This window comes from Dendrobates tinctorius, unplaced genomic scaffold, assembly GCF_039654945.1.
Source record: "Dendrobates tinctorius isolate UK_male_01 unplaced genomic scaffold, ASM3965494v1 ptg000177l, whole genome shotgun sequence".
Taxonomy (NCBI): domain Eukaryota; kingdom Metazoa; phylum Chordata; class Amphibia; order Anura; family Dendrobatidae; genus Dendrobates; species Dendrobates tinctorius.
In genome coordinates, this window is record NW_027361844.1 from 1945356 (window position 1) to 1967099 (window position 21744).

General features: G+C 44.3%; 1 protein-coding gene across 2 annotated transcripts in view; it reads left to right on the plus strand.

Moving 5' to 3' along the window:
- Positions 1 to 21744, plus strand: part of LOC141054219 (aldehyde oxidase-like) — a 250414-nt gene that overhangs the window by 190414 nt on the left and 38256 nt on the right. For both annotated transcript variants that reach the window (XM_073551449.1, XM_073551450.1), the window contains one exon: positions 19006 to 19197. In XM_073551449.1, the coding sequence (XP_073407550.1) occupies positions 19006 to 19197 (192 nt within the window). The remainder of the gene's footprint in view (positions 1 to 19005; positions 19198 to 21744) is intronic.

Sequence of the window (21744 nt, forward strand, 5' to 3'; positions counted from 1 at the left end):
ATAGTCCCATGCCCATATACCCATCACACATCCTTCATCTCATAGTCCCATGCCCATATACCCATCATACATATCCTCCATCCCATAGTCCCGTGCCCATATACCCATCATACATATCTGCCATCCCATAGTCCCGTGCCCATATACCCAGCATACATATCCTCCATCCCATAGTCAAGTGCCCATATATCCATCACACATCCTCCATCCCATAGTCCCGTGCCCATATACATATACACCATCCCATAGTCCCGTGCCCATATACCCATCACACTTCCTCCATCCCATAGGCCAGTGCCCATATACCCATCATACATATCCTCCATCCCATAGTCCCATGCCCATATACCCATCATACATATCCTCCATCCCATAGTCCCATGCCCATATACCCATCATACATATTCTCCATCCCATAGTCCCATGCCCATATACCCATCATACATATCCTCCATCTCATAGTCCCGTGCCCATATACCCATCATACATATCTGCCATCCCATAGTACCGTGCCCATATACCCATCACACATCCTTCATCTCATAGTCCCATGCCCATATACCCATCATACATATCCTCCATCGCATAGTCCCGTGCCCATATACCCATCATACATATCCTCCATCCCATAGTCCAGTACCCATATACCCATCACACATCCCCCATCCCATAGTCAACCATTATTACATCATAATGAGCGGCGGGGCTTGCAATCTATGATGACATCAGCGTCGCCATGGCAACCATTGTGACATCATAATGAGGGGCGGGGCTTGATACGCACACACTGTTTCCCCATTATGCAAATAGGGGCATTATGACATCATAATGAGGGGCGGGGCTTGACACTTACACACTTTTTCCCCAGTATGTAGATAGGGGCAAAATTGTTTGGTAAATTGGAACGCGCAGGGTTAAAATTTCACCTCACAACACAGCTTAGGATGCTCTCGGGGTCCAGACGTGTGACTGTGCCAAATTTTGTGGCTGTAGCTGCGACGGTGCAGATGCCTATCCCGGACATACACACACACACACACATACATACAGTCATGGCCAAAAGTATTGACACCCCTGCAATTCTGTCAGATAATACTCAGTTTCTTCCTGAAAATGATTGCAAACACAAATTCTTTGGTATTATTATCTTCATTTAATTTGTCTTAAATGAAAAAACACAAAAAGAATTGTCCTAAAGCCAAATTGGATATAATTCCACACCAAACATAACAAAGAGGGTGGACAAAAGTATTGGCACTGTTCGAAAAATCATGTGATGCTTCTCTAATTTGTGTAATTAACAGCACCTATAACTTACCTGTGGCACCTAACAGGTGTTGGCAATAACTAAATCACACTTGCAGCCAGTTGACATGGATTAAAGTTGACTCAACCTCTGTCCTGTGTCCTTGTGTGTACCACATTGAGCATGGAGAAAAGAAAGAAGACCAAAGAACTGTCTGAGGACTTGAGAAACCAAATTGTGAGGAAGCATGAGCAATCTCAAGGCTACAAGTCCATCTCCAAAGACCTGAATGTTCCTGTGTCTACCGTGCGCAGTGTCATCAAGAAGTTTAAAGCCCATGGCACTGTGGCTAACCTCCCTAGATGTGGCCGGAAAAGAAAAATTGACAAGAGATTTCAATGCAAGATTGTGCGGATGTTGGATAAAGAACCTCCACTAACATCCAAACAAGTTCAAGCTGCCCTGCAGTCCGAGGGTACAACAGTGTTAACCCGTACTATCCGTCGGCATCTGAATGAAAAGGGACTATATGGTAGGAGACCCAGGAAGACTCCACTTCTTACCCCGAGACATAAAAAAGCCAGGCTGGAGTTTGCCAAAACTTACCTGAAAAAGCCTAAAACATTTTGGAAGAATGTTCTCTGGTCAGATGAGACAAAAGTAGAGCTTTTTGGGCAAAGGCATCAGCATAGAGTTTACAGGAGAAAAAAGAGGCATTCAAAGAAGAGTACACGGTCCCTACAGTCAAACATGGCGGAGGTTCCCTGATGTTTTGGGGTTGGTTTGCTGCCTCTGGCACTGGACTGCTTGACCGTGTGCTTGGCATTATGAAGCCAGAAGACTACCAACAAATTTTGCAGCATAATATAGGGCCCAGTGTGAGAAAGCTGGGTCTACCTCAGAGGTCATGGGTCTTCCAGCAGGACAATAACCCAAAACACACTTCAAAAAGCACTAGAAAATAGTTTGAGAGAAAGCACTGGAGACTTCTAAGGTGGCCAGCAATGAGTCCAGACCTGAATCCCATAGAACACCTGTGGAGAGATCTAAAAATGGCAGTTTGGAGAAGGCACCCTTCAAATATCAGGGACCTGGAGTGGTTTGCCAAAGAAGAATGGTCTAAAATTCCAGCAGAGCATTGTAAGAAACTCATTGATGGTTACCGGAAGCAGTTGGTCGCAGTTATTTTGGCTAAAGGTTGTGCAACCAAGTATTAGGCTGAGGGTGCCAATACTTTTGTCCGGCCCATTTTTGGAGTTTTGCGTGAAATGATCAATGTTTTGCTTTTTGCTTCATTCTCTTTTGTGTTTTTTCATTTAAGACAAATTAAATGAAGATAATAATACCAAAGAATTTGTGTTTGCAATCATTTTCAGGAAGAAACTGAATATTATCTGACAGAATTGCAGGGGTGTCAATACTTTTGGCCATGACTGTACACACATACACACTTTGAGCTTTATATATTAGATTTTATCTGGGCCGAACATTTAGTTTAAGAAGGGGTTGTTCTAGTAGTGGATAAGCCCTTAATGTCATAATTTGATCTTTTTTTTCTAATATAATTTAAAATTCTCTATCTTTCCCTTTCTACTCGAATTGCTTTATTTTTTGCCATTACTTCCTCTTTGATGAAGCATCATTTGAGCATTCCAATGCATGCTGGGATACTCATACGAATAATCATCATCAGGGGAGCAGAGGCTGCAGTCACTGCCACAGCCTTTGCCCCTTCCCTGAGATGAAGCATCATCAGTCATATCCGTTTCAGGGCTGGGCTGGTCACTGCTCTACTAAGCATGTGTTGAATGTCAATTCTGACAGATGCCCAGTAGATTCTTGTCACTGTGCACTAGTCTTCTCAGTGCACTGTGACAATGCACTCTCTCACCGGCTGTGGTCAGATGTGACGAGTTAGCAACAGAGTGTACTGTCATTGCACATTGTAAGTAAAGAGTGAGCGAGCAGAGACAGGTGCCACACACACAAGTGATGTCTGATAAGAGATTTGCAGGGTTCTCCTCTAGCTTCCAGGTACCAGTGAACCAGATTACTGGTCCAAAGTCCCACATGTTGATCTTCTCACCTTTAGTTATATCCTTTTTTTTTGTAGTAGACCTGGATATTAGTGATAAACGAACATGCTCAGATAAGGTGTTATCCGACTTTGGGGTGCATGAATAATATGTTTGAGTCTCTGTGCTTGCATGTCTCGCGTATGTTTGACAGCCGCAATACATACAGGGATTGCCTAACAAACAGGAATCCCTGCGTGCGTTGCGGATGTTGAACAGCCACTAGACATGCAGCTGAGGGGACTTGAACATATTTTTTTAGCACGCCAAAGACACTTGGTTAGCTCATGAGCGTACGTTCACTCATCATTAGTACAGACATTAGGTATTAGACCATCACATACAGTATTATCTTCTATATAACATCTGATGTCTGTACACGAAGTATAACACACACAGGATGATATATTACTTGCATATGATACACTGCTATACAGACATCAGCTGTCATACAATGTACACATTGCTGTATGTATATACATACAGTAGGGAAAAAAAGTATTTAGTCAGCCACGTTATTATGCGTGCTTTATGCGTGCAGACTACGCGTTTCGACCTTACTAGGTCTTCTTCTAGGTCTTAATGCAATGGCAAGTTTACATTACTATTTGGAAACCTATAGTAATTATAGAAAAGAGAAAAAAGATTTTTTGTTGGATGGAGTTAAATTTTTATTGGAACATAATTATTTCAGATTTTGTGACAGATATTTTCTCCAAACAAAAGGAGTTAGTATGGGTGCAAAGTTCTCACCATCCCTGGCTAATTTAGTCATGGGAAGATGGGAAGTAAAACACCTATATAATGAACAAAATCCTTTTAAAAATCGCATCATTTGGATGGGGCGTTATATAGATGACCTGTTATTTGTATGGAATGGGGATAAAAAAATCATTAGAAGATTTCAACGAATATATTAACCGTAATGAATTTAATCTAAAATTTACTTGTATTTATGATACTCATAAAATAGATTTTTTGGATATCACTCTTTCAGGAAATGCAGAAACTAAGAAAGTAGATATTGCTCCATTTAGGAAACAGACTGCATCAAATACAATTTTACATGCTGATTCATGTCATCCAGCACATACTATCAAAAATATACCAGTGGGAGAACTAATTAGAATACATAGAAATAGCTCAAATAAGCAGATTTATGAAAGTGAAAAAGTTAAAACATGTCAGAGATTACATGATAGACATTATCCAGATTGGAGTTTAACAAGAGAAATATCAATAGTGGATAATGTGGATAGGAAAAAAATTTTGCAAAATAAAAGTAAAAATAAGAATAAAAAATTTTCGAATAGAAACAGTGAACAAAATATTACTTTTAGTACTAAATATACACCACAATATACAGATATAATTAAAATAATAAAGAAAATATCTACCTATCCTAAAACAAGACATAGATTTGGATAAAATTTTAGAAAGAAATAAAATCAGATTTGTCGCTAAAAAAGCGCGTTCGATTCAGTCTATTCTGTCACCTAGTGAATATAACATTGTTGACCAACAAAAATCTCATACTTGGCTTGATTTAAAGGGCCTTTATAAATGTGGAGCTAAAAAATGTAAATGTTGCAGATTTGTAAATAAAACAGAAAAAATAGTTTCAGTAAAAAATGGTAAAGAATATAATATTAATAGTTTTATCAATTGCAATACTACTAATGTAGTTTATTCTGTTGTATGTAATAGTTGTAAATTACAATATATTGGATGTACTACGGGCTCTTTGAAAAAAAGAATCCGTAGACATTTATCTGATGCAGTAAAAGAGAATATGATAGGAGGCTCTGCAGTTTCAAGACATTTCTGGTATGAACATAAAGGAAATTTGAATGATTTATCCTTTTATGGTTTAGAGAAAGTAAAGAAATCCTTACAGGGAGGTAATAATAGAAGGACTTTATTAAGTCGTGAAAGCTATTGGATTTTTACACTGGAAAGCCGTATACCTAATGGACTGAATAATAAGTTAGATTTAATCAGTCAATTCTAAATGGCAGGTTTTCCAGTGGTAAATATACATATATATGTATAAAAACACTTGAATTTTCCTTCCTTTTTCCGCCTTTTTTTTTTTTTTTTTTTTTAATGTTTTTAAAAAAAAAAAATTTTTTTAATTTTTTTTTGTTCATATGGTAAATTTTGTGATATCTAAGAATAAATATAAGATGTGAATAATAACGTATTAGATAAAAATAAGGGCACTTTGCAGCGATATGCTTTAAATATATAGTACATTTTGTATTTAACAAAGTTTTATCTCTGTGTAAGGGTATACACCCTATTTTAATTAAGTCAAATTTTGTAATTGGATCAAGTTCCTGGAAGCAGGGTATATTACTATCTTGAACACTGCTCACACTTAAGACCTAGAAGAAGACCTAGTAAGGTTGAAACACGTAGTCTGCACGCATAAAGCAGCAGTGTGCCCTTTTTTTCTTCTGACCCCCTGTATATATTTGGGTTTCTGCCACATGGAACTATTTTAAAAGATAAAAATAAAATGGATTTTATAGCCAAGTAGGAAGCATTCGCTGGAATTATTTGCTGGTTTTTGCTTCTATTGCAACATGGGTGTGCCTCTCCCATTACAACTCCGTGCGGCTTCCTGGCAGTGAGCAGAACCACTAAGGACGTCTAACTGGTTGAGCTGGCTATAATTTTTCTTGTTTGAATTGTGCAAATTCTCCCACTTTAAAAGATGAGAGAGGCCTGTAATTGACATCAAAGGTAGACCACAACTATGAGAGTCAAAATGAGAAAATAAATCCAGAAAATCACCTTGTCTGATTTGGCAAGATTTATTTTTCAAATTATGGTGGAAAATTAGTATTTGTTCATTAACAAAAGTTCATCTTAATATTTTGATATATATCCTTTGTTGGCAATGACAGAGGTTAAACGTTTTTTGTTGGTGGTATGTTGGCCCATTCCTCCATGCAGATCTCCTCTAGAGCAGTGATGGTTTGGGCCTGTTGCTGGGCAGCATGGACGTTCAAATCTTTGGAGGGATTTACTATGGGGTTGAGATCTGGAGACTGGCTAGGCCACTCCAGGACCTTCATATGCTTCTTATGAAACCACTCCTTTGTTACCCTGGCGGTGTGCTTGGGATTATCCATGTTTCATCTTCAATGCTCTTGCTGATGGAAGGAGGTTTGCACTCAAAATCTCATGATACATGGCCCCATTCATTCTTTCATGTACACGGATCAGTCGTCCTTGTCCCTGTCAGGAACACCGCACTACACTCGCTCACTGAGCCAGTGCGCATGTCCTGAGTACAAAGAACCATGCTCAAAGATACCTGTGGAGCAGGGCAGCAGCGGTGACAATGTGTGCTTCAAACTATCAGGACCTGAAGCATGTGACTGCTGGGGGCGTGGCCTAAGCTCCACAGAACTAGGAGCTGCAGGGAAACTCCAAGAAAGGTAACTACGGGACAAGTTACCAAGGGGTATAGACAGGGGCGGAAACCAGATCAAGCCGGGGTCAATGCATGAGATAGCAGGACAGTACCAAAGGGTTAGACAGAGCGGATAGTCAGGACGTAGCAATAGATCAGAAAACCAGAATGGGCAATAGACGGTACAATAGGGGCAAACGGTAGCGGAGTAACAATAGCCAAGCCAGGAGGTCAGAACCAGAGAAGACAATAGTACCTAAAACGTGAGACGGAGTTCAGAGTGAGGGGACAGGCCGGGTCATACACGGTAATCAAACAAGCAATTCAGTACACGCACACCAGGGGGTCGGTCAGACACACAGCCAGAATAACAGTATAGCTGACAGAGAATGCTAGTCTGGAGTGAGTATAAATACCCCTCCCAGATCCAAAGAGAGGCCGGCAAAAGTTAACCCTGTGAGAACAGGACATTAACCATGTCCTAACCATGGCAGTCCCTTTGCAGAGAAACATCCCCAAAGCATGATGCTGACACCCCCATGCTTCACAGTAGGTATGGTATTCTTTGGATGCAACTCAGCATTCTGTCTCCTGAAAACACAACAAGTTTTGTTTCCACCAAACAGACCATATGACATTCTTTCAATACTCTTCTTGATAATCCAAATGCTCTCTTGCAAACTTCAGACGGGTCCACGCCTGTACTGGCTTAAGCAGGGGCACACGTCTGGCACTGAAGAATCTGAGTCCCTGGCATTTTAGTGTGTTACTGATGGTAGCCTTTGTTACGGTGGTCCCAGCTCTATGCAGGTCATTCACTAGGTCTCCCAGGGTGATTCTAGGATTTTTACTCACCGTTCTTGTGATCATTTTGACCCCATGGGGTGATATACCTGGAGTCCCAGATCAAAGGAGATTATCAGTGGTCTTGTATGTCTTCCATTTTCTTATTATTGCTCCCACAGTTGATTTCATGACACCAAGCTGCTTGCCTATTGCAGATTCAGTCTTCCCAGCCGGGTGCAGGGCTACCATTTTGTTTCTGGTGTCCTTTGACAGCTCTTTGGTCTTCACCATAGTGGAGTTTGGAGTGTGACTGTTTGAGGCTGTGGACAGGTGTCTTTTATACTGATAACAAGTTGAAACAGGTGCCTTTACTACAGGTAATGAGTGGAGGACAGAGGAGCCTCTTAAAGAAGAAGTTACAGATCTGTGAGAGACAGAAATCTTGCATGTTTTTAGGTGACAAAATACTTATTTTCCACCATAATTTGCAAAATAAATGTTGCCAAATCAGATAAGGTGATTTTCTGAATTATTTCATTTTGACTCTCATAGTTGTGGTCTATATATGATGTCAATTACAGGCCTTTCTCATCTTTTTAAGAGGGAGAACTTGCACAATCGGTGGCTGACTAAATACTTTTTTCCCCACTGTATATCTGACAGTGTGTATACTGTATAACATCTCATGTCTGTGCACAAAGTATAAGGGTATGTGCACACGTTAAATATTTAGTGCAGAAAGTTTTTATTTTAGATTTTTCCCTGCTCATCAGTACAGCCGCAAACAGGGATCAGTGGACGTGTCTGGTCCACTGTGATGCAGCTGGCCAGGACATATAGAACAGTGCTGGCCCGCCAGGAGGTTGAATCAGCTGCTTAGTGACCGGCCAGGGGGGTACATGCCCCTCTTCCTCCGGTCCATCCTGCCCCTGAGTCAGCATGACAACCAGAGATCTCTAGCAGACCTCTATGGTTGTCATTGCCAGATTGCTACGAGTGTTTATTAACATGGACGCTAATATGGGTAAGAACTAATGTTTGAGACCATGCTTTTCTTTACAACTTAGGCTTTAATAGCTAAATGGTCACTGACCAGCGATAATCTTTATGACTGTACTTAACTACTAGTAATGTGGCCCACCCCATCTAGGACTTTATAGCTTGCATAGCTTTTCGCGCACTGCCACTTTAGATTTTATATCTAAGCAGGCGTTTTTTTTGTTCTGCGAGATATTCTCTCCACATGTTTGTGTTTATGGGGTGACACCGTTTCTTTTTGGTACACCCTTAACTGTAGTCATATTGCTCTGTTTTGAAATGATTATCTTGTGGCTTGCAGTTACTATTTGTCATAACTTATTGTGGAATAAAATGTCATATTTTTTATCATGATATTATTCTCTTGTGGTGAAATGCTCCTTGTGTTTGGTAGTTATATATTGTTTGGGAACTCCATTGGATACTATCTATGCTTGTCCTGGCTGACGACCTTGGGACTGTCTTCTTCAATATAATATGGTATCCGTATTTGAGATTTTGCATCTGGCCGCACACAGGGAGCAGTGGACATTTCTGGTCCACTGTGATGCAGCTGACCAGGACTTATAGAACAGTGCCGGCCTGTGTCGTTCAAAAGTACATCTTGTACTGCAAAAAACAATCCCTCACATGGCCATATTGACCTAAAAATAAGAAAATTATGGCTCTGGGAATAAGGGCAGCAAAAAACAGAAATTCAAAGACTGAAATACCACTGGTCATGATTGGGTTAATGAGCCAAAAGGGGAAATACCACTGGTCATGATTGGGTTAATGAGCCAAAAGGGGGATGATTTGAACTTTTGTGTTTTTTTAATTTCTTTAATGTTTACAAAAATTATATATTTTTTTACTTTTACTTTTTTTGGGAAGACTTGAAGTTTTTCGCCTGTGCTATACATAGCCGGCGTTCTCAGGAGGATCATGATGACAGGCACGGGGGTCTTCAGCAACCCCCCCACGCTGTAATGACAACCCATCGGCGCCTTGTGATCACGTGATGGGTACACCGATGGACGGGATCAATGATGCACTTCCTTTCTGCATGTGTTAAATGCCGCTGTCATTGATTGACAGCAGCACTTAACTGGTTAGGGAATAGATTTCAAATCTACCTGCGGTTGTTAGAGGCACTTGATGACTGATTAAATCAGCCATCAAGTGCGGGGAAAGCTGTGGGCTCAGTGTGTGAACCCGCATCAAAGGCAGAGACAGGACTGATGCCATAAATAAACGTCATCGGTTGTGAAAGAGCTAAATACTGGTTTATAGTCAGAAACAAGTAGGAAATTTAAATTACATTGCGGGATAAAATTGAAGAAACCATTCATTTTTTTAATTGCAATGGAATAAAATTCTATTTTTTCCCTGGCTTTTCAACTAGAGAGTTTTCATAAAAGCAGTGACTGGAGCTGAGAGGCTGTGTATTGTTGCATGGTGGGAAATGTAGTTTATGCCCCCTAACCACATGTTGCTATTGTTTACATTGACACCTGGTCAAAACGCTAATAGTGATCAAATAAAAAATGGCTATATGTACTACAATGTTAAAAATCTGATGGGAACATTTTTAATAACTTCTAGGGAAGTTGGACAATCCCTTTAAATCCAGACTTCTTGTTGGCACCACTAGAGGACACTTAGGGGGTTAGTACAATAGGCACAATTAGAGTTGAGCGAAACGGGTCGAACAATTTCAAAAGTCGCCGACTTTTGGCAAAGTCGGGTTTCATGAAACAAAACCCGACCCTAGGATGAGGTCGGCCACGAGGTCAGCGACTTACGCGCCAAAGTCGCGTTTCAAAAGTTTGTTTAGCGCTCTTTTTCAGCCAATCAGGATCCACGGACACTGTGGGCAACGTGATGACATAGGCAGGGGTCGCCACCATCTTTCAGAAGGGCATGCAAGTGATTGGCTTGCTTTGGTGGGCGTCACAGGGGTTATAAAAGGGCGTGCACGCCGACCGCCATCTTACTTCTGCCGATCTTAGCATAGGGAGAGGTTTCTGATTCTGTAGGGAGAGCGTTAGGCAGGGAAGAAGACAAAAAAACTGCTTCTGCTGCTAGCGATTTTGCCTGTGCAACACACCAGTCACTGTGTGTGCAGTGCAAGGGGAGGCTATATTGTGGTGGATCAGCGGTGTTGGTTGTTAGGCTGCCTTCTAAGGCTTCCTGACAGCTGCATTGCTGTTTCCCCACTGCTCTGCAAACTGCTTTTTTAAAAGCAATCCCAATTTTTTTTTTGTCCTGCTAAGGTACTGAGCGTGCATTTATTCACACCATACAGCGGTGTACGCTCCTCACACAGTACCGTGTAACGGCTGTTATTACAGCCACAGTGAAGCTATCTGTGTGTCACTGTGGAAGGATAAGTGGAGGACTTGTTCCGTTCTTACAGACCTACACTCTAGGGAGATTCCTATTCTGCCCAATTCTACAATTCACTTTTTTCACACCTGTGCCATCGAGCCTGTGACATAGCGCTCTGATATTCAGTGGGCCTCACACAATCCAAAAGTGTCCAGTGTCCACAAGTGTCTGCAGAAATTCAAAATCTCCCTTATCCTGTAGTCACTTTTTTCACACCTGCTGCATCGAGCCTGTGACATAGCGCTCTGATATTCATTGGGCCTCACACAATCCAAAAGTGTCCAGTGTCTGCAGAAATTCAAAATCTCCCTTATCCTGTAGTCACTTTTTTCACACCTGCTGCATCGAGCCTGTGACATAGCGCTCTGATATTCATTGGGCCTCACACAATCCAAAAGTGTCCAGTGTCCACAAGTGTCTGCAAAAATTCAAAATCTCCCTTATCCTGTAGTCACTTTTTTCACACCTGTGCCATCGAGCCTGTGACATAGCGCTGTGATATTCAGTGGGCCTTACACAATCCAAGTGTCCAGTGTCCACAAGTGTCTGCAGAAATTTAAAATCTCCCTTATCCTGTAGTCACTTTTTTCACACCTGTGCCATCGAGCCTGTGACATAGCGCTGTGATATTCAGTGGGCCTCACACAATCCAAGTGTCCAGTGTCCACAAGTGTCTGCAGAAATTCAAAATCTCCCAGAAATTCAAAATCTCCCTTATCCTGTAGTCACTTTTTTCACACCTGTGCCATCGAGCCTGTGACATAGCACTGTGATATTCAGTGGGCCTCACACAATCCAAGTGTCCAGTGTCCACAAGTGTCTGCAGAAATTCAAAATCTCCCTTATCCTGTAGTCACTTTTTTCACACCTGTGCCATCGAGCCTGTGACATAGCACTGTGATATTCAGTGGGCCTCACACAATCCAAGTGTCCAGTGTCCACAAGTGTCTGCAGAAATTCAAAATCTCCCAGAAATTAAAAATCTCCCTTATCCTGTAGTCACTTTTTTCACACCTGTGCCATCGAGCCTGTGACATAGCGCTGTGATATTCAGTGGGCCTCACACAATCCAAGTGTCCAGCGTCCACAAGTGTCTGCAGAAATTCAAAATCTCCCAGAAATTCAAAATCTCCCTTATCCTGTAGTCACTTTTTTCACACCTGTGCCATCGAGCCTGTGACATAGCGCTGTGATATTCAGTGGGCCTCACACAATCCAAGTGTCCAGTGTCCACAAGTGTCTGCAGAAATTCAAAATCTCCCAGAAATTCAAAATCTCCCTTATCCTGTAGTCACTTTTTTCACACCTGTGCCATCGAGCCTGTGACATAGCGCTGTGATATTCAGTGGGCCTCACACAATCCAAGTGTCCAGTGTCCACAAGTGTCTGCAGAAATTCAAAATCTCCCAGAAATTCAAAATCTCCCTTATCCTGTAGTCACTTTTTTCACACCTGTGCCATCGAGCCTGTGACATAGCACTGTGATATTCAGTGGGCCTCACACAATCCAAGTGTCCAGTGTCCACAAGTGTCTGCAGAAATTCAAAATCTCCCTTATCCTGTAGTCACTTTTTTCACACCTGTGCTATCGAGCCTGTGACATAGCGCTGTGATATTCAGTGGGCCTCACAATTTCCAAGTGTCCAGTGTCCACAAGTGTCTGCAGAAATTCAAAATCTCCCAGAAATTCAAAATCTCCCTTATCCTGTAGTCACTTTTTTCACACCTGTGCCATCGAGCCTGTGACATAGCGCTGTGATATTCAGTGGGCCTCACACAATCCAAGTGTCCAGTGTCCACAGGTGTCTGCAGAAAATCTAAATCTCCCCTGTCCTATAGACACCTTGTACCTTGTTTTACATTACTATATAGTCTGTAGGATTTTGTCTACATTTCTACCAAAAATGAGGAAGGCTGGTGGAAGAGGCCGTGGAATTGGGCGGGGGTTGGCAGCTGGTAATGATGGTGTTGGTGGTGGATCTGATGGTAGTGGCAAAAGCAAAATAGGACCGAATGCAGGAGGTGTTGAGCCTGCGTCATCGTCTGGCTCCATAAGGCTTCGAAGGCTTAGTTTTCTAGGAGTTGGCAAACCGCTTTTAACGCCAGAGCATCAGGAAAAAGTTTTGTCTTACATTGCTGACTCAGCCTCCAGCTCTATCGCCTCCTCTTCTGAAGTTGTAAAAAGTAAAAGCACTGAGTCGTCATTGGAGGCTCATGTTCATGAACCACACCTTTCCTTGTGTCCTTCACCACAACCAAGATTGAAGGATGACGCAGGCCATACTACTGATTACTCCATATACCACCATACACGGTGACACAGAGGAAGGTGCACATGACATAGAAGAGGAGGTGATGGATGACCCAGTTGTTGACCCAGATTGGCATCCATTGGGGGAAGAGGGTGCTGCTTCCAATAGCTCAGATGAGGAGCATCCACAGCAGACATCGACATCGCAACAGCTGTTATCTGGCAGGCCCGGAGCACTCCAAAGACAGGTTCCAAACATCAAAAGAGTTGCTGGACAGCTTGTCCAGAGGGTCAAAAGATCACAGCGTGCTAGGCCGCAAAATGTCTGCCAAAGTAGGAAGAGTGCAGTGTGGCACTTTTTTGAACAAAATCCTCATGATCAGGCCAAAGTTATCTGTAAGAAGTGCGCAAAGACCTTTAGCCGAGGGAAAAATCTGAAAAATTTGAATACCAGTTGCATGCTTAGACATTTAACCAGCATGCACTTGCAAGCGTGGACACAACACCAAACCTCAAGTGCCACATGTGCAACTGATCACAAAGAAGGTAGTCAGCAACGCGACGTTTCCCCCACTGTAAGCCCACCGGTTAGCACAGCAGCAAATGTTGAGGTGTCGTTGCAAGGCCACAGCAGTCAGGGAATCCCACTGTTATATCAACGAAATACTGAATCTAGGCCATCAGAAAGAACACCAACTCCATCACCATCATCAACCCTCTCTCAGTCCGCCCTGTCCACCGCTACTTCCACCATTTGCAGCTCTCAAGTCCAGCTCACCCTCCCAGACACTATGAGTAGGTCAAGAAAGTACTCAGTCTCTCATCCGCGTACACTGGGTATGAACGCCCACATTGCCAAACTAATCTCGTTTGAGATAATGCCCTATCGGTTGGTGGAAAGCGCAGCTTTCCGCGAACTCATGGCCTATGCGGTACCACGCTATGACCTACCCAGTCGCCACTTCTTCTCTCGCAAAGCCATCCCAGCCCTCCACCATCATGTGAAAGACCGCATTGTCCATGCACTCAAGCAGTCAGTGAGCGGAAAGGTGCACCTCACAACTGATGCATGGTCCAGTCGGCATGGCCAGGGCCGTTACGTGTCCATCACTGTGCACTGGGTTAATGTGGTGGATGCAGGGTCCACAGGGGACAGCGGTGGTGGGACAGTGCTGCCTAGCCCACGGTATAGGAAACAGTTGGCTGTAGGCGTTCCACCCTCCTCCTTCTCCTCCTCCAGAAGCGAAAGCTCATCCACAGAGCGCAGTCGTACGAGCACTCCATCTGCAGCTGCCACTGTTGCACACAAGGTGTCCCCCTATCGAGCAGCTAGTGGAAAGCGTCAGCAGGCTGTGTTGCAGATGATGTGTTTGGCCGAGTACTTGAAGCGACAAACTGAGTCATGGCTGGGCAGTGTACATCTTGAGGCAGGCAAGGTAGTTAGTGATAACGGCCATAATTTTGTGGCAGCCATAGCCCTTTCAAAACTCAGCCACATACCTTGCTTGGCTCACACCTTGAACCTGGTGGTGCAGTGCTTCCTCAAAAATTATCCAGAGTTAACAGCCCTGCTCCATAAGGTGCGAAGACTGTGCGCGCACATCCGCCGGTCGCCTGTACACTCCGTTCGTATGCAGAAGCTGCAGCGATTGCTCCACCTTCCCAACCACCGCCTCATTATCGACATTGCAACAAGGTGGAACTCCACCCTGCACATGGTGGAGCGGCTGTGCGAGCAGAGGCAGGCCATAATGCATTTGTGGGAGGATACACGGCCAGGCACTTTGAGAGCAGACATGGAATTGACAGGTGTGCAGTGGTCAAAGCTGAAAGACCTCTGTAAAGTCCTTCAGTGTTTTGAGGAATGCACACGGCTGGTAAGCGCAGACGACGCCATCCTAAGCATGAGCATCCCACTTATGCGTCTGCTCATGCAAACTTTGACGCACCTTAAGGAGCAGGCGTCTGCAGCCAATGTTGACGAGGAGGAAGAGGTGGAGGGAATCCTTGATGACATTCAGCCATTGTCTGCTCAGGGACCTCTCCTGGACGAATTGGAGGAAGAAGAGGAGGAGGAGGATGATGATGGGGATGATTACTTAGGGGAGGAGGATGCATCTCGTGGGGCAAGTGAAAATGTTGGCGTGGCAAGGTCTGGTACAGGGTTTGTGCGTGACTGGAGGGATGTGGATTTGCCAGAAAGTGCTCCTCCAACCAGCACTCGCAGTGCATCATTGACACCGGGAACATTGGCCCACATGTCAGATTATGCCTTGCGGATCCTAAAAAGGGACCCCCGCATTGCCAAAATGATGAACGATGACGACTACTGGTTGGCCAGCATCCTGGATCCACGCTATAAAGGCAAATTACAAAACATCATGCCACAGGAGAACCTTGACCTAATATTTGCTAATAAACAAGCAACTCTGGTAAATCGGTTGCTTGAGGCATTCCCAGCACACAGCAGCGTTGATGGTTCTCACATGAGCCGTACGGGCCGGGGGCAGCTTGGCAGAGGTGTTCATGGTGCACACAGCAGAAGTGGCGTTGGAGACAGGGGTTTCATGACAATGTTGTGGACTGATTTTTCAAGTACCGCTCACACAACTGGTAATACAGCATCGATGGAAAGTGACAGGAGACAGCAGTTGTCAACTATGGTTACAAACTACTTTTCCTCCCATATCGATGTTCTCCCACACAGGTCATTCCCCTTTGACTATTGGGCTGCTAAACTGGACACCTGGCCTGAATTGGCACCATATGCCTTACAGGAGCTCGCTTGCCCAGCTGCAAGTGTGCTATCGGAAAGAGTCTTCAGTGCAGCTGGATCAATCCTGACAGAAAAAAGGACCCGTCTGTCAACCCAAAATGTGGATGATCTAACCTTCATTAAAATGAACCATGCATGGGTTTCCAAGGATTTTGTCCCACCTTCCCCTGATGACACATAGGGTGACAGAAAAATGGCTTGCTTTGGTCCACCTCTTCCTGGGACTTGACCTATTTCGCCTTTTGCATCAGCTGAATGTCCAACATCAACTTATGCCACTTTCTAAAACTCCCTAACTGTGCTGCCTCCCCCTCCCATGGCCGGGGTCACCACCTAGCGCACGAAACCGTGCGAGTGCCGTTGCCCTGGACAGGTGGGTAGGCCGACTCTTGGGCGCGGGCACTGGCACAGGGTCCCTCATAGTGCAATCAAGTGTCTCTGACGGTGGTGGTGCACACCCACCATCAGACACACCACCGTACTATGAGGGGCCCAGTGCCAGTACCGATGCCCACGAGTGGGCCCCCCTTGCTTGGGCAGGGCCCCAGCATTTGCAATCTTTACCTCTCCCTGCTCCTCCGCTGTGTAGTCTGGGCCGTCAAATCCATACTGTGCCTGACACCGTCTGAGCCTGCCTCCTGATGTATAGACATATCTTTTGAATGTGTACGCTATCCATACATGTTATCCGGGGATACGGTACCCTTTCTCACCTTTGTGCAATCACTTGCAAGCCATACTGGGCCTATCACCGTCTGAGCCTGCCTCCTGATGTATAGACATATCTTTTGAATGTGTACGCTATCCATACATATTATCCGGGGATACGGTACCCTTTCTCACCTTTGTGCAATCACTTGCAAGCCATACTGGGCCTTACACCGTCTGAGCCTGCCTCCTGATGTATAGACATATCTTTTGAATGTGTACGCTATCCATACATGTTATCCGGGGATACGGTACCCTTTCTCACCTTTGTGCAATCACGTGTAACCCATACTGGGCGTGAGAATGGCTGGCGAGCTGTTAAGCAAGCTACAGCACCTGTGGTTTGCACACGTAAGTTTTTCATTTTTTTCAGGAATGACGGTTAGGCCTAATTCCGGAACTGCGGTTGACCTGCACTTACTGGGAAATCATCGTTCGCGAGTAATAATTGTAATCAGTGATCCCCATCACTAACGTTGTTCAGCGGGTTATCTGCACCTGTAAGTGACAAACGCTGGCCTTTTCAGTGTAGCGCACATGCAGCCACGGACATGTAAGGGCATGACACACCAGTTATTGGCCAATCTCATGTGCCAGAGCCTCACGTGTCCCTCTAGTAAGCCGGACTCGGACCGCGGGGCATGACGGAGTCTCGTTCGTTAACGGAATTAAGCTTGCAATGTGTGCATCTGTTCTGTAGCTGGCATGGTTGAGGTTGCCCGTGTTGAGTCAAATTACGCCGTAGGCTCCACTCCTGGTGGTGCCCTTCTGGACATTCCTTTAAGGTTCAGCTTTGCAACCATACTGCCCACGTAAAACAAACACTTTGCCTTCATGAACGCTGTTTGGAGGGTCATGACTCGTGGGAATAACGCCGCCCAATCAGTTAACCTGCTAGAGAGATCCTTCGTTGCTCCCAAGCATGACATCACACTCCCTAGGAGGAAGGTAATGCCACTGTGGCGACCGTACTCCTGGGGGCGACATAAGTGCACTGATGCCCAGCCACTGCTCGATGAATCTGCTGGTACATTGACCCAGACCACTACATTCCCCTCGCACACTACCCGGCCTGAATCTGACCCTGATGAAACTCAGGTTACCCTTCCCATAAACAGTTCCATCTTACACGGTGACAAAGAGGAAGCTGCAGATGAAAGTGCAGGTTCGGCCCACCCGCCATCAGACACACCACCGTACTATCAGGGGCCCTGTGCCAGTGCCGTCGCCAACGAGTGGGCCCCCCTGCTTGCTCAGGATCACAGCACTTGCAAGGTTGAAATACTGTGCAGTGAGATGGAAGATGGGGACAACGAGGAGTCCATACTAGTACAGGGATTCCCTAGCGAGGAGACTTATTTCATTGTTTTCAATGTTGGGACATCAATTTTTGGGGAGCACTATACTCTGGAGAATGATAGATGGGGCCCACCATACACTGGAACATTCCAAAGGTGGACATCAGACACTGGAGCAGCATTTACAGGGCCCATTATACACTAGAGCATTAGAAATGGGGCCCATTATGTTTGGAGCATTATTTGGGCCCATAAGACAGTGGAGCTTCATCCATGGGGACCAACATATACTGTAGCATTATGTGGAGCTCATCATATACTGTTTCAAACATTATATGGGACCAATGATTCTGTATGGAGAAATAGATGGGCCTCGTCATGAGATGTAAAAAGTGAAGTATTTTTCATTGTACTATACCACTATTTCTCTGCCGTATCGGAGCATGATGAGTTGTGGTATTATGTGTTAAAGGGGCGCTCTTTCGCCCAGGGCACATGAAAACCTGGAGCCAGCCCTACCCCCCCACAACTTTAGCCAAATAACCCCCATTTTTCAGTGCGTAACTTGTATTATGAAGTTAATTAAGGTTGACCAGCTTAAGTAATAAGAATTGATGCTTTTGGCATTCAAATGAGCACTGTAGGTGTGTTTCCTGTTCTCCGCTCACTGCCGACATTTATTCCCCATTGACTTACATTGGGTTTCGTGTTTCGGGACGACCCCGACTTTTCCCTATAATCGGCCGATCTTGCTCGACCCGACTTTTGGAAAAGTCGGGTTTCAAGAAACGAAACTCGACCATAAAAAAACAAAAGTCGCTCAACTCTAGGCACAATGATTGACTTCAGTACGGAAATCAGGTAGATCCACTGTAAAAGAACATTTCTGACCCCTTTTATGTTAGATTATCAAATTTATATGCACAGAATTTTTATCTATGTCAACTAAAAAGTCATTATATGAGGAACATGTTATGCTTGTTATTTATTTGGCTTGGAGACTGTCTTTTTAAATGTCTTTTGTGAATTGCAGGTACTTACTATGTCTCTACTGAGCGCACAAAATGCTTATAGCATCCCCAATACCCGGTGTCGTGTTTCAGCATGTAGGACAAACTTACCAGCGAAGTTGTTCTGTACAGGATCTGGATTTGCACAGGCGGCTATGTTTGCAGAAATTTGGATAGATGCTGTAGCCGACAGATGTGGTGTATCACCAGAAAAGGTACTATGAGTTTTTACAAACGTTTTTACTAAAAGTTGACAGATGAATAACACAAACTGCAGAGGTCTTCCTGCTCTTTATTGTGTGTGTTTTGTGGCCGGGTGTAAAATGGGGGAGTAGATGGAAATAGATTCCTAGGACGCGCTTGGCTGTATATTGCTTGTACTTTGTGAGCAGCATGCGTGGCCAAAACGTGCTATCATGGCCTGCAGCGTCTCCAGACTTGGCGTCCTTTGGGAACATCTGGGATGCCATTGGTGGATAGCTTCAAAGGGAGCTGCCAGCAGGGGATGTTGATGACTTGCTGCCCAAGTGCATTCAGTGTGACAGAACATTCCTCAGACAGCCATTAATAACCTCATTGATAGCCAAGGCATGTAAGTGCAGGGATTTCTGCACTTGGCACACATACTCATACATGATGCTTTTTGCTTTAGTCTCTATTTTTTTCATAATTTGCATATCATTAGCATGTGTCTATCTATTCCTTGATTTCCATAATTCCACAACTTTTTCTTCTTGCTACAGTTCTAATGTTGAGAAGTGTGTGCATAGTACAGTATATATCTATTGATATAATTGCCTTGTAATATTTTCATTTCCTGTTCTGTCCAGATGTCACCATATCCCAGAATTCCAAGCGGAGGAATTTCACTGACCGCCATATTGGGACACCCAAGTGATGGGTGTCTCAATATGGAAAATGTTCCTGGTACCAACCTATTGTGCGGTACCACCAGCAGAACACCGACGCACCACACACACACACACACACTGTATACGCCATACACACCACACACACACACACACTCACACACTCACACACACACACTCACACACACTGTATAAGCCGTACACACCACACACACACTCACACACTCACACACACTTATATGCCATACACACCACACACACACACTCACACACTCACTCACACTGTATACGCCATACACACCACACACACTCACACACACTGTATAAGCTGTACACACCACACACTCACACATTCACACACAGTCACTCACACACACTCTCACACTTACACACTCACATTCACACTCTCAAACTCACACTCTCACACACTCACTCTCACACTCACTCTCACACTCACATTCACACTCTCAAACTCACACTCTCACACACTCACACTCACTCTAACACTTACAAACTCACACTTACTCACTCACACTCTCACACTCACTCTCACATGCACACATTCACACTCACACTCACACACTCACACATTCACACTCATACACTCACACTCACACATTCACACTCGTACACTCTCACACTCACACTCACTCTCATACACTCACACTCTCACACTTACACACTCACACTCACATATTCACACTCATAAACTTACACTCTCACACTCACACTCTCACAGTCACACTCACTCTCACACTCACTCTCATACTCACACTCTCACACTCACAGTCACACTCTCACACTCACAGTCACACTCACACTCTCACACTCACTCACACTCACTCTCACACACTCACACTCACAAACTCTCACACACACACATTCCCACTCACACTCACACTCTCACACTCGCTCTCACACACTCACACTCTCACACTCACAAACTCTCTCACACACACATTCACACTCACACACTCACACTCACACATTCACACTCATAAACTTAGACTCTCACAGTCACACTCACTCTCACACTCACTCTCATACTCACACTCTCACACTCACAGTCACACTCTCACACTCACAGTCACACTCACACTCATACTCTCACACTCACTCACACTCACTCTCACACACTCACACTCACAAACTCTCACACACACATTCCCACTCACACACTCGCACTCACACTCTCACACTCGCTCTCACACACTCACAAACTCTCACACACACATTCATACTCACACACTCACACTCTCACACTCGCTCTCACACTAACACATTCACACTCACACTCTCACACTCACACACACTGTATATGCCATACACACCACACGCACACACACACTCACACACTGTATACACTGTACGCACCACACACACTCTCACACTCACACTCTCACAGTCACACTCTCACACTCACACTCAATCTCACACTCACTCTCACACACACTGTATATGCCATACACACCACACACACTCATACACTCACACACACTGTATACGCTGTACACACCACACACACACTCACACACTGTATAAGCTGTACGCACCACACACACTCACACTTTCACACACACTCACACACAGTCACTCACACACACGCACTGTATACATCATACACACCACACACACACACTCACTCCCACTTACACTCACACACTCACTCTCATATTCACACTTTCAAACTCACACTCACACACTCACACTCTCAAACTCACTCTCATAAACATTAATTTTCATAAACCTGCAGTAAGGAAAAATGACCTGCAGGTGGCACCACAGTACCCCAAAGCTCACTACCAACATATTTGTAAACATGCACTGCTTTTTCGCTGATTAGTTTGCCCCACACACCATTTGAAAGGTAAACTTGCTCCCTTCAGCAAGAAA